General features: G+C 44.1%; 1 protein-coding gene across 4 annotated transcripts in view; it reads left to right on the top strand.

The window, feature by feature from the left end:
• Positions 1-17,952, top strand: part of POGZ (pogo transposable element derived with ZNF domain) — a 35,811-nt gene that overhangs the window by 9,774 nt on the left and 8,085 nt on the right. For 2 of the 4 annotated variants that reach the window (XM_035346641.1, XM_035346640.1), the window contains exons 2-10: positions 1,201-1,325; positions 11,625-11,800; positions 12,761-12,869; positions 13,787-14,080; positions 14,846-15,052; positions 15,398-15,507; positions 15,907-16,241; positions 17,027-17,181; positions 17,677-17,777. In XM_035346641.1, the coding sequence (XP_035202532.1) occupies positions 1,202-1,325; positions 11,625-11,800; positions 12,761-12,869; positions 13,787-14,080; positions 14,846-15,052; positions 15,398-15,507; positions 15,907-16,241; positions 17,027-17,181; positions 17,677-17,777 (1,611 nt within the window). In that variant the 5' untranslated portion in view covers position 1,201. Of the gene's footprint in view, positions 1-1,198; positions 1,326-6,564; positions 6,803-11,624; positions 11,801-12,760; positions 12,870-13,786; positions 14,081-14,845; positions 15,053-15,397; positions 15,508-15,906; positions 16,242-17,026; positions 17,182-17,676; positions 17,778-17,952 lie in introns of those variants that run through there. The other 2 variants (XM_035346643.1, XM_035346642.1) reach the window with 2 other exon arrangements.

The raw sequence follows: 17,952 nt of genomic DNA, 5'->3' as shown, positions 1-17,952 counted from the left end.
ACACTTGGGACCACTGACGGTTGTGAATCTCCTTGGTTTTAATTCTGGCTGGCTGGTCTGAATGTTTAATAGAGATCTTGGCAATAAGCACATGCAGATTTACATTTCATTGAGGCCTAGATTAGATGCAGCCCCAGGAGAAAATACTTGACTTTTGCTTTAGGCAGACCCATAAGAACTTCTGGGTGCCGTGGTGCCCGGAAAAGCAAACAAAATTGGAAGGTGTGCAAATAGTGGAGCAAAAGGTAACGCTGAGAATTGCAATGCTACAACATCGTGATATTAGCAGTGATACACCCCTCGGTTATCTAATTACCTTTGTTGCTGCTTCCCTGTGTCTCAAAAGGCCGTAGCAGCAATAAAAGTGTTGGAGATGGGTGGCGAGAACGAGAGGGACAAAAAGCCTGGAGTTGTCATTGTCTTCCTCTGAATAAATATGTAAGAGTTACACCAGGTAATGAGTAGCGTGGAAACGATGAGCTGGGCACTTTACTCCAGAGATCTGTTTGAGTTGAAAGACAATAACTACAGGTCTAGTTGCAGAAAACCCCTTTACTTTTTTCTTCTTCCTCTCTCTGAACTGATTTATAATCGTGTGTCAGGTTCCGGGCTGGTACCAGGAGATAAGCAGGGGACGGGGCTGGAGCAGCACTCCGGAGTTTGGGTACGCGTGGGTTTGATCAGAACGGGAGTCTGGGGCTGGCTGTGGACTGTTCACGCGTTTGTGTGCATGTTTCTTACTGAAGCTAGGATATTCGGTCTCTCATTTGAATGTTGGCAGTAATCCTAGAATATTCAAAACCATGAACAGAACAAAAACTACGACTCTTCTTTCTGAGTTACTTATTTAAAGGTACTGAGTTCTGGGGCAATGGATTGTGCTTCTGAAGCTGTTAACTTAGCTTTGTCATGCAGGAGGAGAGGCAAAACCACTGCAATTTTAGTTAAAACCAAGGGTTTGTTAAACAGACTTCATTGATTTTCATGAAAAAGAAAGCAAAACCTATTGAAGTACGATGTGGAGTCATTTCTATGACCTGAGAAATAAACAGGAACCTGGAAATGTGCAGCTTTTTTTTTTTCTTTGGAATACTGGGGAATAAAAACATTCGTAATTCTGGCATTGGAGTTGTTCTTATAATGAAACTTCTGCCTGAATGCAGCTACCCAATAAATGGCTTTCTTCTTTTCCCTTTGCAGGATGGCGGACACAGACCTTTTTATGGAATGTGAGGAGGAGGAGCTGGAGCCATGGCAGAAAATCAGTGATGTGATTGAAGATTCTGTTGTTGAGGATTATAACTCGGTTGATAAAACTGCTACGGGTAATTAACTATTTCAGTCTAGCATTATTCCAGTTATGGGTATTAAAGGGAAGTGGCAGTGGTTGGTTACATCCTATCCAGTAAGTAATCTCATTTGAGAACTAAAAAAAAACTGTTAATGAGTGATGTGACTATTTCAACATCTGTATTTGCATGTAACGCTTGAGTCTGGTGCGTGGAAAAAAGAACACTTACCCTAGTAATGTGTGTGGGTGAAGTAGACTGGCATATTTAATAAATAAGCTTTTGTTTAGCCCTTTGAATTACTTTTTCTTGGTCTTTTGGTCAAGATCAAGCAAAGTGTCAGCCTGGTATCTGGAATAGAGATGAGGCTATGTCTTGTAGGGATAGCTGAGTCTGGTGACTCAGCATGTCTCGTGTTCCTGACCGCAGTGGTCTTAAACTCTGATCCGAGTGGAATCATTCTTGGATTCCATTCCATGGAAGCATTCTTGGTAGTCAGCGTTACCAACTTCTCGGCAGTCGCTGTTCATGGCTTGTGGATAAGGCAGGGCGTTTGCGGAAGTATTCAGCACCGGGGGCTTTGGAGAGCCAGTTGGTAACTGGAATTGGTAACTGGAGGTGAGCAGAATGTCTCTGCGTAGGGGAGGGTTTGCTACTCCTGCTGATTGCTGTCACCTGCTTGCTCTTGGTCTTCCTACAAGGAAAGATCTAGAAGGAGCCTGCTTTGATGAAGTGTTTAGAGGTGCCAAGATAGAAGGATGTTTGTAAGGAGAAAGTGATTCAGTCAGAGATGGATTGGAATGGGCATAAAACTAACAGTGGTCTGAGTAAGTTGAATTTCTCTTGCTTGTGTTGTCTGATAGAAAATGCAGAGCTAAGGAAGCTGGAGGTGACTACAGGTTACTGTCCAAAGCAAAAAATTGTATTTTGTGTTGTATTTCTTTTTGTTACAAACGGATTGCCTTGCTTCAATTCAGAAATAGCTTAAGCAGTCTCTGTGCATAACTTAATGTACTGAAATATAAAGTGGGTTTAGGTCTCTTTGGGATTAGGGAGCCGTATAAATCTACGTGTCAGACTCGCTTAAAAGTCATCACGTCATTTGTGGTAAAATTTGATCAGACATAAGTAATGAGAAGTGTATCCATTTCAATAACGTGTAGAACCTTCTCTTGGAAGTGTCTTCAAAGTATCTTGCACTCCAAGTGTATTAGATGTCATCATATAATACACAGGTGATGAATATTTCATAGCTTTGCTAATAAAAGTAAACTGAGACAGATGTGCTAAATCAATTACAATTAATAAAGGCTTGGTGATATTGGTGTGCTTGTTAGATTGAGTTAAAAGAAAAAATATCATGACTACTAAAGTATATTGCTATTAGCAGATACTTTGTTTACTGGTGGAATACTTGGATGCTCTTTTGACAACTTCAAATATGCCTCCATAAAATCTACTATCCAAATGATTCCCAGATCCAATTAAAACCGTCGGGATTTGTACAGGAATCTGATTTCTGTAGGCTTTTGTCACATCTTGGATTTGAAAGGATTACACAGAATCACCACAGTCTTACGATTTTTTTTTTTCCTTTAGTTTCTGTTATCTCAAAAGTAAGAGTCATGATAAGCTCTTAGCTTAGGAAACTAATCCAGAACTCCAGCATCTGCCTTGAAAAGGTAGTGGGAGAGGCTGGAAGAAGAAAGCAGGTTTCGTCTCCCTTTGCCAGCCCCTTGCTGCATGGTCTGGAGCCCGGTGTTCTCCCTGGCCTTGGGAGCGCTGGAGGTTCAGGAAGATCCTGTGTGCTGCTGTCCTGCCGCAGCTCAGGGGTGCGCAGCTCTTCTCCTAATGGCTCAGCTCCTTGCAGGCTTATGAGCACCGTTTCACCGAAAAGCTGCTATTGTGTTTCCAGGCATTTATCCCTCTAGACAGTACTAGAGGAATGAAATCATCAGGGTAGCTACCTACAATCGTCTTCTGCTTATTATGTTATTCTGGACCACAACCAAAAATAGCAGTGGCTGTTGGGGGAATAACACCTTTGTTTTTTCTCTGTGGGTTACAAACTTAGGTGGGTTGTTGCTCGGCATGACTCATTCTATTGCTTTCTATCATCTTCTTTCGTGCTTCTCACAGCATCGTCTGCCGTCCCGTTACCAGCAGGCGCGACCCAAGGGGGGTCTCTGCTCGCCCTGCACCTGCCGCTGCTGAAGGGGCTGTGCTGTCTGCCACGAGCTGGCTCCGCACATTAGGGAGCGTCGTAGGGCTGGTGGAGTTACCTAAGTAATGTCTGGCCAGAGAACTGTACTTTGATTCCTGGAAAAGTCTGAAAACCTCAGAGGTGCGGACTGGTCTGCTTCAGAAGAGAGGTGGGAGGGCAGCAATCTTTACAGCCTCAAGACAGGGCCGCTTTCCAAATGTGTGGAATTTCGGACTGGATGGTTTGGTCAGCTCTGGTAGGGTTGTTGAAACTGTATTCAGCACGATGGAGCCGAGTGGTTCAGGGTGAGTGTGGGGGTGTTGGTTGCGTTTGGGGTTTGGTACCTGCTGCAGTGGAAGTGAACTCTGTGGGCGCTAGGAACGTGCTGTCAGTTGGCTGTGTGGCGATGCCCAGGAACACGGCACTTTGTCCTTAGCTTAGTGGTAGACTATTAGGTGCTTTGGTTTGAATTCTGTATGGTAAGATACGGAAACATGTTTTTGGGTATTTCTGGGGCGCTTCAGTTGTTATGGTGCAACTAATTCTCCTCCTGATGACATTGATGCAACAGGGGGTTAATTAACTTTAGGACCAACACAAACAAAATTCTTCAGCCTGAAACATGGCCTTTTCTTTCTGGAGTAATGTGTTTGTTGAGCTGCTGCTGTCTCAGATGGCACAACTTGGACTGGTAGGAATCCTCGTTGGCTTGCAAGGATTTTAAGTGGTGAAGTGCCCCAGGGGCATCTGTCACCTCTGCAGGTTTTGCTGGCCCGGTGACTGAGGGTCTGATCCCAGTTCAAGTTGAGACTATGTGGAATGCTCGCAAAATGAGCCATGTCTGGAATCATCCCAGCTTTCAGCAATCTGTTTTTTACGCTCATGGCTGTCATCTTGCATTTTGTTTTACATTAATTAAGAAGACTTAAAAGCTAGAGCTGAAAAAGATCCATTCAATCTAACCATTCTCCCGGTGTAAGGTTTTGTTGGGTTTTGTTTTTCCCGTCTAGGATGAAATTCATTATGAGCCAGCCTGGGGACCTAAAATTTATCCTTTTTTTAATTCTCCTCCCCGAATTCTCCTGAGGGGTATTAACAGTGCCACACAAACCACCAGCTTGCCTTTGAACAAACAGAAGTGCACAGTGCGCTGGATAGGGATGACCCCATGGCCGAAAATCAAGAAATAATAATTCAAAACTGGAGGTGGAAATATCTTTTAGCTATTTTTTCCATCTTCCTGAATTTCATCTTCAGATTTTTTCCCTTTAGATTAGTTTTTAAATGTCTCAAATTACTGGGATATGAAAGGAAAAATTACTGAAAGCTAAATATATTTGAAGTGACGCTCGGCCTATTTTTTTCCTTAATTTCCTGCGATTGCTTTTAGCTATACCTGTATCTCACTCAAACCAGTTCTTTCTTATGTATACATGCACAGCTAGCTATGTCCGTCAGATGCCACAGTGTCCTGGTATGCAGAAAAGCACTGTTGTTGTTGACAAGAAAATGAGCACGTCACCCTGACAGCCTAACTTCTTTTTAATAATTCCACCATCAGATAATCGCAGGAATGTAAGCTTTATTTTTCTTTTCGCCACAAGAATCTCAAAACGCTTTTTGTCCTGAAAGTCTAGAAACCGTACCAGGAAATACCGCGCTTCCATCGATTGCAGCAAGTGCTTGAGGGTGTCTGGTTAAGCTGGGTCAGGATGGGAAATCACAGAATCACAGATTTTAGGGATTGGAAGGGACCTTGAAAGATCATTTAGTCCGATCCCCCTGCCGGAGCAGGAGATGAGGGACTTTAGTCTTGTGAACATGAGGGCCTGTGGCAGTGTGACGGGAGGCCTGCAGGGCCTGCTCTGCGTGCTGCCCGGGGCCCTCCTCTCCCTTAGACCGTACATGAGTTTGTGTAGCTTGTCTCTCACTCTTGTTGGCCAAATTGCACACGTTGGGCTCAGGCAGCCTGCCTCCGAGGCGTCCGTGTTACGGCAGCTCATCTCGGCTTTGCTCCGTGTGTTCCCATGTTCAAAGGGGGAGTCCCACGGCAGCGCTCTGCTGTGGGCTTTCTGCAGGTGGATTCGGAGAGCACGGGAGCCATCCGAAGACACTTCTCAGAGGGACGGAAGGCTCCGTGGGTGCCTGGAGGTGTCTGTCAGTGCTCCCTTGGCTTGCAGGGAGTGCCCTGCTGGTCCGACCCCGCTTGGTGCCCACATCACCTGCCTTAAAGCCTAAACAATGTGTCTGTCTTAGTCTGTTTTTCCCGTCAGCACTGGCTGCTGCTGAAGGCCTTCCGTCCGAGACCAAAGTCGTCAAGGAACTGAGTCACCCCAGGCTCGTTAGTCTACCCCTTGTAAGCCTGAGAGGGCCTCTGTTGATGCCTAATTACCGAATTCCAAGTTCGGTGACACACTGATGCCAGTCCCATCCATTTATCCCTGATTTTTGGTAGGGGTTGTGTTGCTGGTAGAGCCTTGGTTGCCCTGTGGCAACAGCCTGGTGCACAACGCCTTTGCGGCCCCTGTCGCAGCAGCGGGGCTGGTCTCTGAGGGGCTCGCTGGGGCCCCCAGGGAGGGGACGCTGCTGTCAAGTGCCCCTTGTCTGGGGGGGGGGGTCTGAGCATCAGATAAGGGGGCTTCGTCAGCCTGACCTCTCCTGTAAACAGGCAAGGCCTATCTGGCAAGAGTGGCTTCTCCTGTAGAGGGGAGCACCTCTGCTGTGCTTAGTTGGGAGAGGGAATGCAGGAACTCTTCCGTATGTCTACTTCTGCCCTCCTGGTAGTGTGCTGGAAGTCAAGGAGCGGTTCAAGAGGTGGTGTAGGAGGAGGCCTAGGACTCGCAAGGATCGCTTGGTCCAGGACTAAATGGGCTGTTCAGGCATACCTCAGGAGGCTTGCTTCATCAACTGGCATTTAGCTCTAAGTCACCCTCCTCAAAGAAGCAAATTAAGCCATTTCCAGCGAGCTACTTGGAGAGTCATACGCTTGAGAGGCAGGAGGAGAAGAGAGAAGAACGTAATTTGTTCTTTCCCAGCAGCTGATTTCTGCCATGGTCTCCTCATTCTCCCTAGATGAAGTAGTGAATCTATGCACATCTGTCTTGGCTGGTGAGTTTAAAGTGTTCCAGGACCTGTGGAAACCTTACAGATCTCCTTGGAAACATTCTAAGAGAAGCACTTCACGCTCTTGGACATGCTACTCCAGAAGGCTTGTCATTCTCACTAATGAAAGTCTACAAAAACCTGGGGAAAAAATTGGTCATTCAGCTGTGTCCATCCTGGCCACATTGAAAAGAACCTGCAGTTTCTGGTAAGGAATGAGAGTGTTTCTATATGCTTCTGCTATTGTTTTGTCTAGTAATTATAGCATTTCAGGAGAGAGCAGCGTGGCAGGAACCTGCCAAGTCAACACTGAGAGAAAAGAATCCAAATCACTGGACTGACTTGACCAGAAGATTTTTGTCAGCTGGTCCCTGCTTTAAAATGGACTTAAACCCAAAGTCATCTTTTGTTTGTTAAACTAGTACAAGTCTTCCCAGATTATTTGTAAACTCCCAAGGAGTGCCAGAAGGAGTTGGAAACCTGACTGTCACGCTCTGCTTGAGGTTGCACAGTGGCCTCTGTACTAACCACGAGGTCATCATAGCTTCCGTCGTCAGGATTTCTCATGGAAGTTAAGTGGCAGTGAAAGACCTCTCATTTGCAGTCACAGACTCTCAGCATTTGGCAAGGTCTCCTCCACTCCTTGAAAGATTTGGGGATGACTCTGTGCTCCTTGTCAACCCAGTAAGATCCTCCAGCCACTGAGGAGCAAAATGATCCGCTGGTGAGGGCTCGGGGCCCTCAGCAGGTACTGGGTGGGATGTAGATGTTCAGAACTTGATCGAGCTATACACAGGTGGTGTTTTGTTTTGCTTCCCTTCCCCCCAGCTTCCCTTAAGTGCTCTCTCTCTTCTCTTTGATAATCACCTTTTTATTTTCAGGAGTATTGTGAAGGGATTGCAAAGATTGCAAATTCAGTCTGTTTGCCTCTAGTTTCCATTCACTCCTTACCATCCTTTTCCTTCTCAGAGACCTTCTAATAAAATGGCAAAGGCTAGAAGCACGTCATCTCTGTCAGTTGGGACTGGAGGCAGCATGCTTGGAGTTCAGACAACAGTGGGTTCATGCTTGTTGCTTTTGATCCTAAAGAAGAAAATGGTCCAAGATGGGCTGCCAGCCTGCACGATGTCTGCCTCGGCTTGAAGTTGTGTTTGATGATGGATGCTTTTTTTTCATGCTCTGAGAGTGGGAACTGATGTCTCTTTTCCAGCAGTTCCCCTGCTGTCTAAGGCACTTGAAAAAGTGAGGCAAGATGCAGTGTGTGGGCCAGGCAGTTGTGTGGCTTGGAACCGAACCTTCTGTAGTCTTCCATCACCCTACTGTTTCTGCGTAATAAAATCTTCGTGAAAACATTTGGATCATACAGCCTGAGCTCTGCCAGTCAGGCAGCATCCAGACTGTCAGTGTAAAGCATCTTCCATTAAAAGAAGCTGTTTTGGCTGTGGGTCAGAACGTTTTGGCATGCAGCAGGTCTTTTCCTGGATTTGCACATTTACATGGGAAACATTTGCTGTTCGGGTACAGCAACCCTTTCCTTTAACATCAGCAGTTTCGGTAATGTTGGACCATTTTGTAACTCTGAAGCAATCTGGATATTCTGTCGGTCTCGTAAGTGTTGAATCATGACACACGTCTGGGCTGGAAAGATTCCTGTGAGGCTTCCTTTATCATTTCTCGCCCTGCTGAATTGGGAGCCCTTTGACCTCGAGACGTGGGTTACAGCAGTAATGGGATTAAGGATTTTTTTTTCTTCTTACCTCCCTGAGCCACGTGCAACCTCACCTTTCTGGTCTCATGTACAAGAGGTGGTATGTGCTCCAAAAAAAAATATTAATTAGAAAAAGCATGGACATCTCAAAGAACTTGGGTTCCTGTAGGCTAAGTAACTCTTCTGGCCTGGCTGGTTTTGGCCATTGCACCAGTGTTAATTCTGCTTGCATGGGGAGTGCAGTGGAATCTCCAGTGTCTGTGTGTAGTCAGGGTTCTGTTTTTCTCAATGCAGACCTCCCTGTACAGCATGAGTAACGACTGGAAGAAGACCCCTTAGGGACTTGTCAACAGCACTGCAGGAAATACTTCTTCATATGTGTCACGATGGCATTTTGGTGGAGAATTCCTGCCTGTGCTTGCCATTCAGTCTTAACTTGGTCCCTTTTGTTTGCCTATGTTACTAACAAAGCCTTTACATGATTATATGCTATTTTTTCCCTCTTCCTCACTCAGTGCATAGGATCAGTGCAGCAATGGGAAGCTGTTCAAAGCTTACCTTCGTTTGCTGTATAGCAGCACCCCATGCCTTAAAATAAATAAATAAAAAATCATACATTATTAAAATCTGGATGTGGTTCCTCATAAGAATTCCTGTGACATTCCTCTCTGCAGTCTGAGTTGACTAAACATGAATGCATGAAAAAGCTTAGCTTTGCGAGGGAGAAGGGTATAGAGGAAGAAGGAATTGAAGTCCCATTAAGTTTTCTGCTTGTTTTTTGAGTTGTTTGAAATAATCATGGCCTTTTTTTTTTCCTCCCTATGGTATTTAGAAAAGGTAACACGTTTTTAACACAGATCTCTTGTGTTGTGAGCTCCGGGCTTTCTTCAGACCAGCTCCATGTTACATGTCGCAGGTGTTGGGGAGATGAAGGTGTAGTGATCACCAGAGGACAAAGTAGATTTTTTGCTAATCTGCTTCATGGGGAGCACAAGGGATTTAAGACTCATTTTTGTTCCAAATGATTGTCAACAGCCTCAGGTACCTGCTCACCTCTGTTCTGTGGTCCCTCGCTCCCATTGTGCTTCCCGTCATTCACACTGCAGGAGTCAGGCACGTGCAGGCATCACCTGCGTAGCTTCGATTTGTTCATTTCATCATCTGCTCTGTGCAATGAGACATTTCTCTAACAAAACAAAAAAAAAAAGTGTCCAGCCATGAGTGAGTGAGTCTGTGTCGTCAGAAGGCGGAGGCAGCCTTCACAGTTCCTTCTTTGCTTGGTCCACTGCTCGGGCTTGAGCTAACGGCGACCACGTCCATCCTCTGGGAGATGGCTGCTGGAGGGAGGCAAGGTCAGAAGCGTTCTTCTGGGTGTCATCAGTGGCAGAGGTTTGTTTTGTGTTGGCTGAACAAGTGTTTTGATGTCCACAGACCATTTTGCTCCATCTTTCACCAGCACGTGTCTTCACTGCCTCCTTCATCCTGTCTTATCTTCCTTTAATTCCTTTCCCCCTCTTGGGTGTCAGCAAGCGTTGCCAGTGGATGGGAGTTTCTTCTGATCATTGTTTTGGTGCAACATTAGCCCCCAGTTTGCCAGAAGCAATTGGGCAGTATTCCTGGGTTTGAATTTCCTCATTCTGTGCAAATACTGCAAGTCTGTTCCTGTTGGCAAGTAAGAGTAAGAGGCTGTGGAACAAACGGGGCCTTGGCTGAAGGAGGCGGCCAGGCGCTGGTGAGCTGGGCTGGTGCAAGCAGCAATGACCAGAACCCATACGGGTTTCCCTGGGGTAGTCAGAGACCACAGGAGTCCCTTGAGTAACTGTGCAGACGTTCTGGAGCTTGTAATTAATTTATTTTATTTTTAAATGGTACCAGAGCAAGCATAGTTTGCTCGTTTGCTTTTCTTTAATGACTAAATGATTCTACGTGTTGCAGCTCACCATGAGAAATGACTGAGGCAGATATCCGTCGTAGGAAACTTGACCCAAGCAGTTAGCAGTTCACAAAACTATGGGATACCTTTTTTCAGCTGCAGGTCGTGGGAAGTGTTAGGTAACTAGCACTGGACATGGGATGTTCTAAGTTGAGTGGTCAAGACTTCCCAAAACAAGAAGCATCTCAGGATGGAATCGGATTGCAGAGGTATTAGGCAGCTATGTCTGAGCAGCATGTCTGTAGCAAAGTACACAAGGAAAATCCCTCCGGGAAATCCCTCGGGGTGTGATGGTTGTTAACACCAGTGTTAGAACTCCCTTACGGCTATGTCAGCACAATTGCAAGGAATCGAGTTACTGCTGCTTAGTGTAAAGTGCAGGTTACTGTCAGACAAGCAAATCCTAAATAAAATCCATTAGTATAAAGCACCATGAAGATGTTTTAAGCTAAGTAGTTTCACTTCCAAGTGAAGTTGACCACCAGCACCTGCGCAGCCACAGGTCTCGGCTGACATGGTACTTTGCTAAGCTTCAGTAACTGGTTGTTTGCAATTACCTGAACATGCTCTCATACCAAAGGACTTGGGTGAAATTTTTCAAGTGCTGTGCAGTATCAAGTATGTTGAGTTTGGCGGATGAAATTACTGTCTCTTCCACATCTTAGGTTTCTTTTTTTTCAATCAAGACGCTGCTTGAATCAAGAGAGAAAGCACCTCAAACCATTGCACAATGTTCTTCAGCGCATGCTGCACGTTATGACGTCAGTGTGATCCAGATGTTTTCAGTCTTTTTCTCATGGTGAAGCTTGTCTGGCACTTCAGGAAGGTTCGGGGTTGTCATCCTCTTTGTGTCAGAGGATGCTGAAGATTACTTTAGGTTCCTTCAGAATTCTTGTGTCCCGGTTCTGGTTAATTGGCGCTGATCCCTGACCGCCTGTGGTTGGCGACGCTGTTCAGAAACTTGGAGGGTATTGCTGTCTCTGGTAGATAGCCTGCACCAGGGACTGTAGCGAGTGGTTCAGCATAAGTTTCCCAGTATCTGCCAGCAGGTGAATTTTTACTTAATAGTTAATGAGAGTAGAAAAAATATTTTCTTTAGCTGCTGTGGCTGTGTTCAAAGGGCATGCAGAAGCCAGTATAATCAGCCTCTGAGATTGCTTAGAGCTAAGGGTTTTGAGCACCTGGTTCCTAGGCAGCTTGGAAAAATCCTCGCATAGATACGAGTATTGAAACGATACATAGAAGGGTTGGTTAGTTTCACAAGTTTACTTTCAAGGCATGCTCTGGAAAACTCATTCAAATTCTGAAGGCTAAAATTGCCAGCTGAGTGTGTGAGAAGCATTTCTATTTGGCGAGTGTAACCTTTGCTGTATTTCTGTTTTCTTCCAGCTGGCAATCCTCTTGTTCAGCAAGGTGGACAGCCACTGATCCTTACCCAGAACCCAGCCTCAGGTCTGGGCACAATGGTAACCCAGCCAGTATTACGACCTGTGCAGATCATGCAGAATGCCAATCACGTCACGAATTCTCCAGTGACCAGCCAGCCGATCTTCATAACGACCCAGGTGAGTGCCCTTGCAGCCCCACTCCTTCACGCTGGCATCTCTGAGAAGGAAGACCTAGTGTACCCGTCCCTGGAGGACTGGCATAATCAGATGTCTGCTGCAGCTTGTCTTGTGCACATTGCTGGATGTGGGTTTGGTTTTAATCGATGTAGCCTTAGCAATAGCCTTGTTTTAAAATATCTTGTGTGCTGTAGGTTGGTTTCTGGTCATTTCATAGTTGGATCTCATTTGAAAAATGTGTCCACATTCTGCTCTTCAGCAAGTCTTACAGAGCCAGCACAGGTCTGATGGGACTTCATGCTGTTTTTCACTTGTAGCATACTCCTGACTTACCGGTAGGGCCTGACTCCCAGCTGTAGGTGGGTCTGTCCACTCTGCGTGGATTTGATCTTGCTAAGTACTTACTACTTTGTTTTATTTTCTTGGAAAATGTGCAGGTAATACTTACTGACTCCTTTGAGCATTTGCCTGGGGAAACACTCCTACAAAATAAGGGTGCATGTTTGCCAGAGCTCCTGCTTTTTTTTAAAAAAAAAAAAAAGTCTTAGTGTGTTGCAGCTGTTGGTTATCATTAATGAAAAAGAAAAATTAAGATTTCAAACAACAAAACAGATCGTTTGCCTATCTCAGGAAACTACCACTGCTTCAAATATGGCCTTACAGATTGCTTAAGATCTGGGAGAATGTTTCTGTAGGTGCTTAGGGAAGGAGAGGTTGCGAGTGGAGGCAGTATACCAGAACATTGTAGGAAGGTGGCCCTACTGTTGGGTAAGGTGCTGGCTGGGAACAGTATGGCCTCATAGTTCAGTTGATCTGTAGGTGATAGTGATAACGTTGTGGGTTTTTTGTGTTTGGTTTTGTTGTTTGGTTTTTTTTTTTGAGGTGTTTTTAGAGTAGAAAACTCAGATTTAATGTACCTGATATATATTTGTTATGTTAACGATTACTGTTTGAATGCAGGGTTTCCCTGTGAGGAATGTGCGGCCTGTGCAAAACACAATGAATCAAGTTGGAATTGTCCTGAACGTCCAGCAAGGTCAAACGGTTAGACCCATCACCCTAGTCCCAGGTAAGGACTGAAATATGTGAAAACCACGTTAGTGTTGTCTGTCTTTACAGAGCACCAGGGATTTAAAAGAGTACATTTGAAATGCAGATCTAGAAGCTCTAGAGAAGGGGATTTTCCAGCTCTGTAGCAGATGAGATTTGTTTGCATTTGTGGCTCCAATTCAGCTAGTCGTTTCCAGCTTAGAGTAGGCCCTTTGATCATAGTAACAAGGTAGGGGACTTCCACCTGGAAGCATTGTCTGCCTCACAGAGCTACATATGATCTAACTTCCTCAGAAAGGCTCCTTGGTTGACTTCATTCCAAAATCCTGGCCTATAACCACCCCTCTTCCTTTCAGAATCTCCCCAAGCCATGATAGTGTTCCCCTACTGCCTGGAAATGAAGCCTCACCTTGAAGATGGTTTTTCTAACATTGCCTTCTGCTACCAGATCCTGTCACGTACCATCAGGAAGATTAAGAATCCATGTGTCACCATACACCTGCCTTATAACAAAGCAACGTGCTTTGTGATGAGTCCTCTTTCAGTATCCCAAGAACGGATCTGTAAAACCTCACGTCATAAAATAATTCGTAACTATAGGATCACCCTTGTCCTGTCACAAAAAGCCTTCTGTGAGCTTCCCTTGGCCTAGAGACTAGTAAGAACCCCATGAAAGTCAGCAGGATTTATGCTTGTAAGCCTTTTAGAGAATTCCACCTAACAATTGTTGTGAATCTATTTTTTTCACTCTGTCTGTATCCAGGATCAATTTTAGTCTGCTTGGGAAGGAAAATTAAGGTGCTGAACTCTTAAAACGTCCGCTGAAATTCCTGGGAATCTGGGGAATTTCAGCAGTGTTAGAAATTAGGTTGTAGCCTGGGCAAGGAATGGAATTCGATTACTTGATCTACCTTGTTTGTTCATTTGTTTTTGAAGCCCCAGGTACCCAGTTTGTTAAACCAACAGTTGGCGTTCCTCAGGTGTTCTCTCAAATGGCCCAGGTGAGACCAGGTACAACCATGCCGGTCCGACCCACCACCAACACTTTCACTACGGTCATTCCGGCCACGCTTACCATCAGGAGCACAGTACCACAGTCCCAGGCACAACAGCAAAGTAAGTCCACTCCCAGCACCTCCACAACTCCTACTTCAACGCAGCCAACAACACTTGGACAGTTAACTGTGCAGCAGCCAGGGCAGTCCAGTCAAGCTACTAACCCCAAATTAGGTAAGACTTGCCATGGAAAAGCAAGGGGACTCAAGTGTATAACACTGTCTATAATTTGATCTTCAAACATATGGCTCAGCAGCTAAAATGCAGAAGTTGAGTCAGAACTCTTGGGTTCTATTTTTGCTTCCGTCACTGACTCACGCTTCGTTTCTCTTACAACCTGGAAAACAATGATAATCCTACCATAGTGTCCAGTTTGGTTAGAGAACTAGGGTTTGTTTTGTAGAATGTTCTGAGACCATCAGTAAAAAGTCCCCAAAAGTGAAAAATACTATTTTTTTAATCACTTAGTTTTTGGAAAATGAAGAGCACAAGCTGAAACTAACCACATTGCTTTTTAAAAAAATGTTGGCTTGAATTCATGAGTGAAATGATAGCTCAGGAATAGTGACAAACAATTTAAAAAGCAAAAAAAATCTGCACGCAGCAAGTAGGGTTATTTTTAGCTTTAAGTGGCCGTAATCACATACAGCTGCATTTAGAAAAGAAATACAACTTTTGTGACCATCAGTATCCTGTTCAGTTCATGGTAGGGCACGGCTCACGTCTTAGGGCGTAGTTTGGGAGGTTAGGGAGTTTCACTTTTCCAGCGTTGCCAACCTTTGCATTGCTGGATGGGAGAATTGATGGTTTGCTCTTCGCTGAAGATTAAAGGCAGAAGAGCATGAGACAAGGCATGCTAGGTGGGGACAGGTTTCAAACAGTACATCAGATCTTACTGGTTCCTTATTAGTGTTCCTCTGTTGTCTTGTCTCTTGGCAGTGAGTATTGCAAGTTTTGTGACTGTAAAGAGACCTGGAGTGACTGGCGAGAACAGCAACGAGGTTGCGAAGCTAGTGAATACTCTGAACACCATTCCTTCGTTAGGCCAGAGCCCTGGCCCGCTTGTGGTGTCCAACAGCAGCCCTGTGCATGGTTCCCAGAGATCCAGTGTTTCAGAATCGTCGTCATCATCGTCATCCTTAAAAGGTATGATTTACATACGAGCTGTCTTACAAATGTGAGGGATTAAAACTGATGGGTAGAATCAAACAAATGACTAAAAAAGGGAAGATTAGTTAACTGTTTTATATATTTTTAATCAGTCTAATTTTTAGACACTCATTATAGCTACTGGGGGGTATATTTCGGCATACAGATTGTCAGAAGTTTACGTACTTTTTTTCTGCCTCTCCAGTCTTTTTAGTAGCTAAAATATAGCTCTTGAAACTATATTATTACAGTATGTCAAAAAGATGACCTGAACCTAAAAAGTATAAGGATTCTCATTTTTTTTTTTTGTTTTGAGGTGTCTTTTTTCTTCTCCCATTACAGTCAGTTCATCTCCTATTCCTACATTTGATTTGCAAGATGGTGGCAGGAAGGTCTGCCCAAGATGCGATGCTCAATTTCGAGTCACTGAAGCTTTAAGAGGACATATGTGTGTAAGTAACCATTCTGAGATGAGCAGTTAATTGATAACCGTTTATGACTGGAGTGCAAGGAATAATTCTCCCTAGATCAGGTACTTCTGTGAAAATGAAGAATATGGCTAGGAGAAAGTGAGAGGCAAAGGAGAGGCCTTCCAGCATCCCTCACCACAAGTAGGCAGGGCCTCAATTTTTTGTCCTGTTACAGCCAGGACGTGCATTTGTTTTCCAGTTTTACTGACCAGTAAACAATCAGAAAACTGGGTGTTAAATGTGCATTATTTCTTCCTTAAGAGTTTCCTGGAGTGCCTTTGTCTCCTCTTAGTAGATGGTTATTTTTTGCCTGCTTACCTTTAATAGCATAAATAGTCCTTCCTAGATACCGTTTAATGCACAGCTTTTTTCTCCTTTTAGTATTGCTGCCCTGAAATGGTTGAATTCCTCAAGAAAAGAAAATCTCTAGATTCTGAACCAAATATTCAATCTGCAAAGCCTCCATCTCCAGAAAAAACTACAGCTGTTGCTTCACCGCCCTCTTCCACTCCTATCCCTGCGCTGTCCCCACCTGCTAAAGCTCCAGAGCCAAGTGAAAACGTAGTTGACTCATCCCAAAGTAAGCTTATTATGTTAGTAGATGATTTCTACTATGGCAGAGATGGTGGCAAAGTGAGTCAGCTACTGAACTTCCCCAAGGTTCCAACTTCCTTCAGATGTCCGCACTGTACCAAGAGGCTAAAGAACAATATAAGGTAAGAGAAATATAAGGTGCCACGAAAACAGTCTGCAGTGTTCCAAATGCCTCAAATCTGCAGAAGTATAAATGAATTGTGAGAACCAGTCTCTTAAGCACTACAAGTTTCCCATACTGTGGATTAAATCCAAAGCTAAAGCAGTAAAGTGAGGCAGTTTGTCCACCATCACACAGCTGACTCAAGAAAAAAGTTGTAAGATTATGTGCTTAGAATAATCACATTTGTAGTCTTCACCAGAGAAATCTCATTTACTGATGACTAGTCTTACTAGATCATAGAAAATAATTCTTTATGAAGAACTACTCCTTCTACCTTTACTTGATGCTTTTTCAACAGAGGGAGCTAATGAGAAAATACGGTTTTGAAATAGTGTATTCTTCTGAACAAGCCACTATATCGTTCTGTTGTGATAACCGGACTACTGATTTTTTTCTCTAAGTTGCAATGTTTTGTCGTGATCAGTGGAATACCTGTTTGGTGTCAGAAGTGGTCAAGAGCTAGTACTACACCCCGCTGTACTACAAGATCTGTTCTGTGACTTCTAGAGTTACAGAATAGGAGCTTGCTGGATAAGAGATCTTGTTTTCGGTGGGAAGAGCAAGAAGGAAACAACACTGTTTTGGACTACAGTTTAGTTTTATTATTTAATCTTTTGTGCACTTAAAAGTAATGATAAAATGGGCTTTAAAAAAACTTCTGGTATAGCGTTCATAGTGTTGTCAGGATTACAGGTGCAAAATGTTTGGATTTCTGTTTACGCACTTCCTATTCACTTCCATAAGATTTATGAATCACATGAAGCACCACGTTGAACTGGATCAGCAAAATGGAGAGGTAGATGTCCACACCATCTGCCAGCACTGTTACAGGCAGTTCTCCACTCCATTTCAGCTACAGTGTCACTTAGAGAATGTCCACAGTCCCTATGAGTCAACAAGTAAGTCGATTTTGCTTTTGTTGTTTGTTTAGGTTTAAGAGGCTGTTTGTCTTGGATTAATAGCAAATCTGTTGAGAAGGGATGTGCCTGCTGCCTTGCCCCATGGAATGCTTGTAGGCCACCAGAAAAGTCCATCTAAATTACATTTTCAACATTTATTTTCAAGATTATTTTAAAGAATAAAGGAGTTCAATAATAACATCATGGCAGAATTTCGTTTTATTGGTATGTTCACGTCTGATTTGAAAGAATGTGCAGTTTCCTCATCAGGATATTTTGCTGCTTAATCTCTTAAACAAAATGATGGGTAGAACTTCTGCAGCCATCTGAAAACCTCTCAGAACATATTTTTATTGTCTATTCAGCTCAAAGCATTAGGAGATAGTAATGACTTTTTAAGGGTCTGTTATCAAAGAAACTTGTTGTGATTTCTAGTGTATATTTCACTTTGTTGTTGTCCCCCAGCTGTTAACCTGCTTTTTCTTTCTTTTGCAGCAAAGTGCAAGATTTGTGAATGGGCATTTGAGAGTGAACCAATGTTCCTACAGCACATGAAGGACACTCACAAGCCTGGGGAGATGCCCTATGTTTGTCAGGTATTAAAAGTGGATAAAGAGGTGGACTTCATAACTATGTACTAGTCAATGTGAGGGAATCTGGCACTTACTGGCAAAGCGTGTGGCTCATAGTGGTCCAAAATAGACTTGGTCCATGGGACAGTGCTGTGGAGCCCATTGCGTTTTTTTCAGGTATGGTCTTAAAGAGAAGTCC

The sequence above is a fragment of the Oxyura jamaicensis genome, chromosome 25 (genome assembly GCF_011077185.1).
Source record: "Oxyura jamaicensis isolate SHBP4307 breed ruddy duck chromosome 25, BPBGC_Ojam_1.0, whole genome shotgun sequence".
Taxonomy (NCBI): Eukaryota; Metazoa; Chordata; class Aves; order Anseriformes; family Anatidae; genus Oxyura; species Oxyura jamaicensis.
This window is presented reverse-complemented; position numbering and strand designations above follow the sequence as displayed.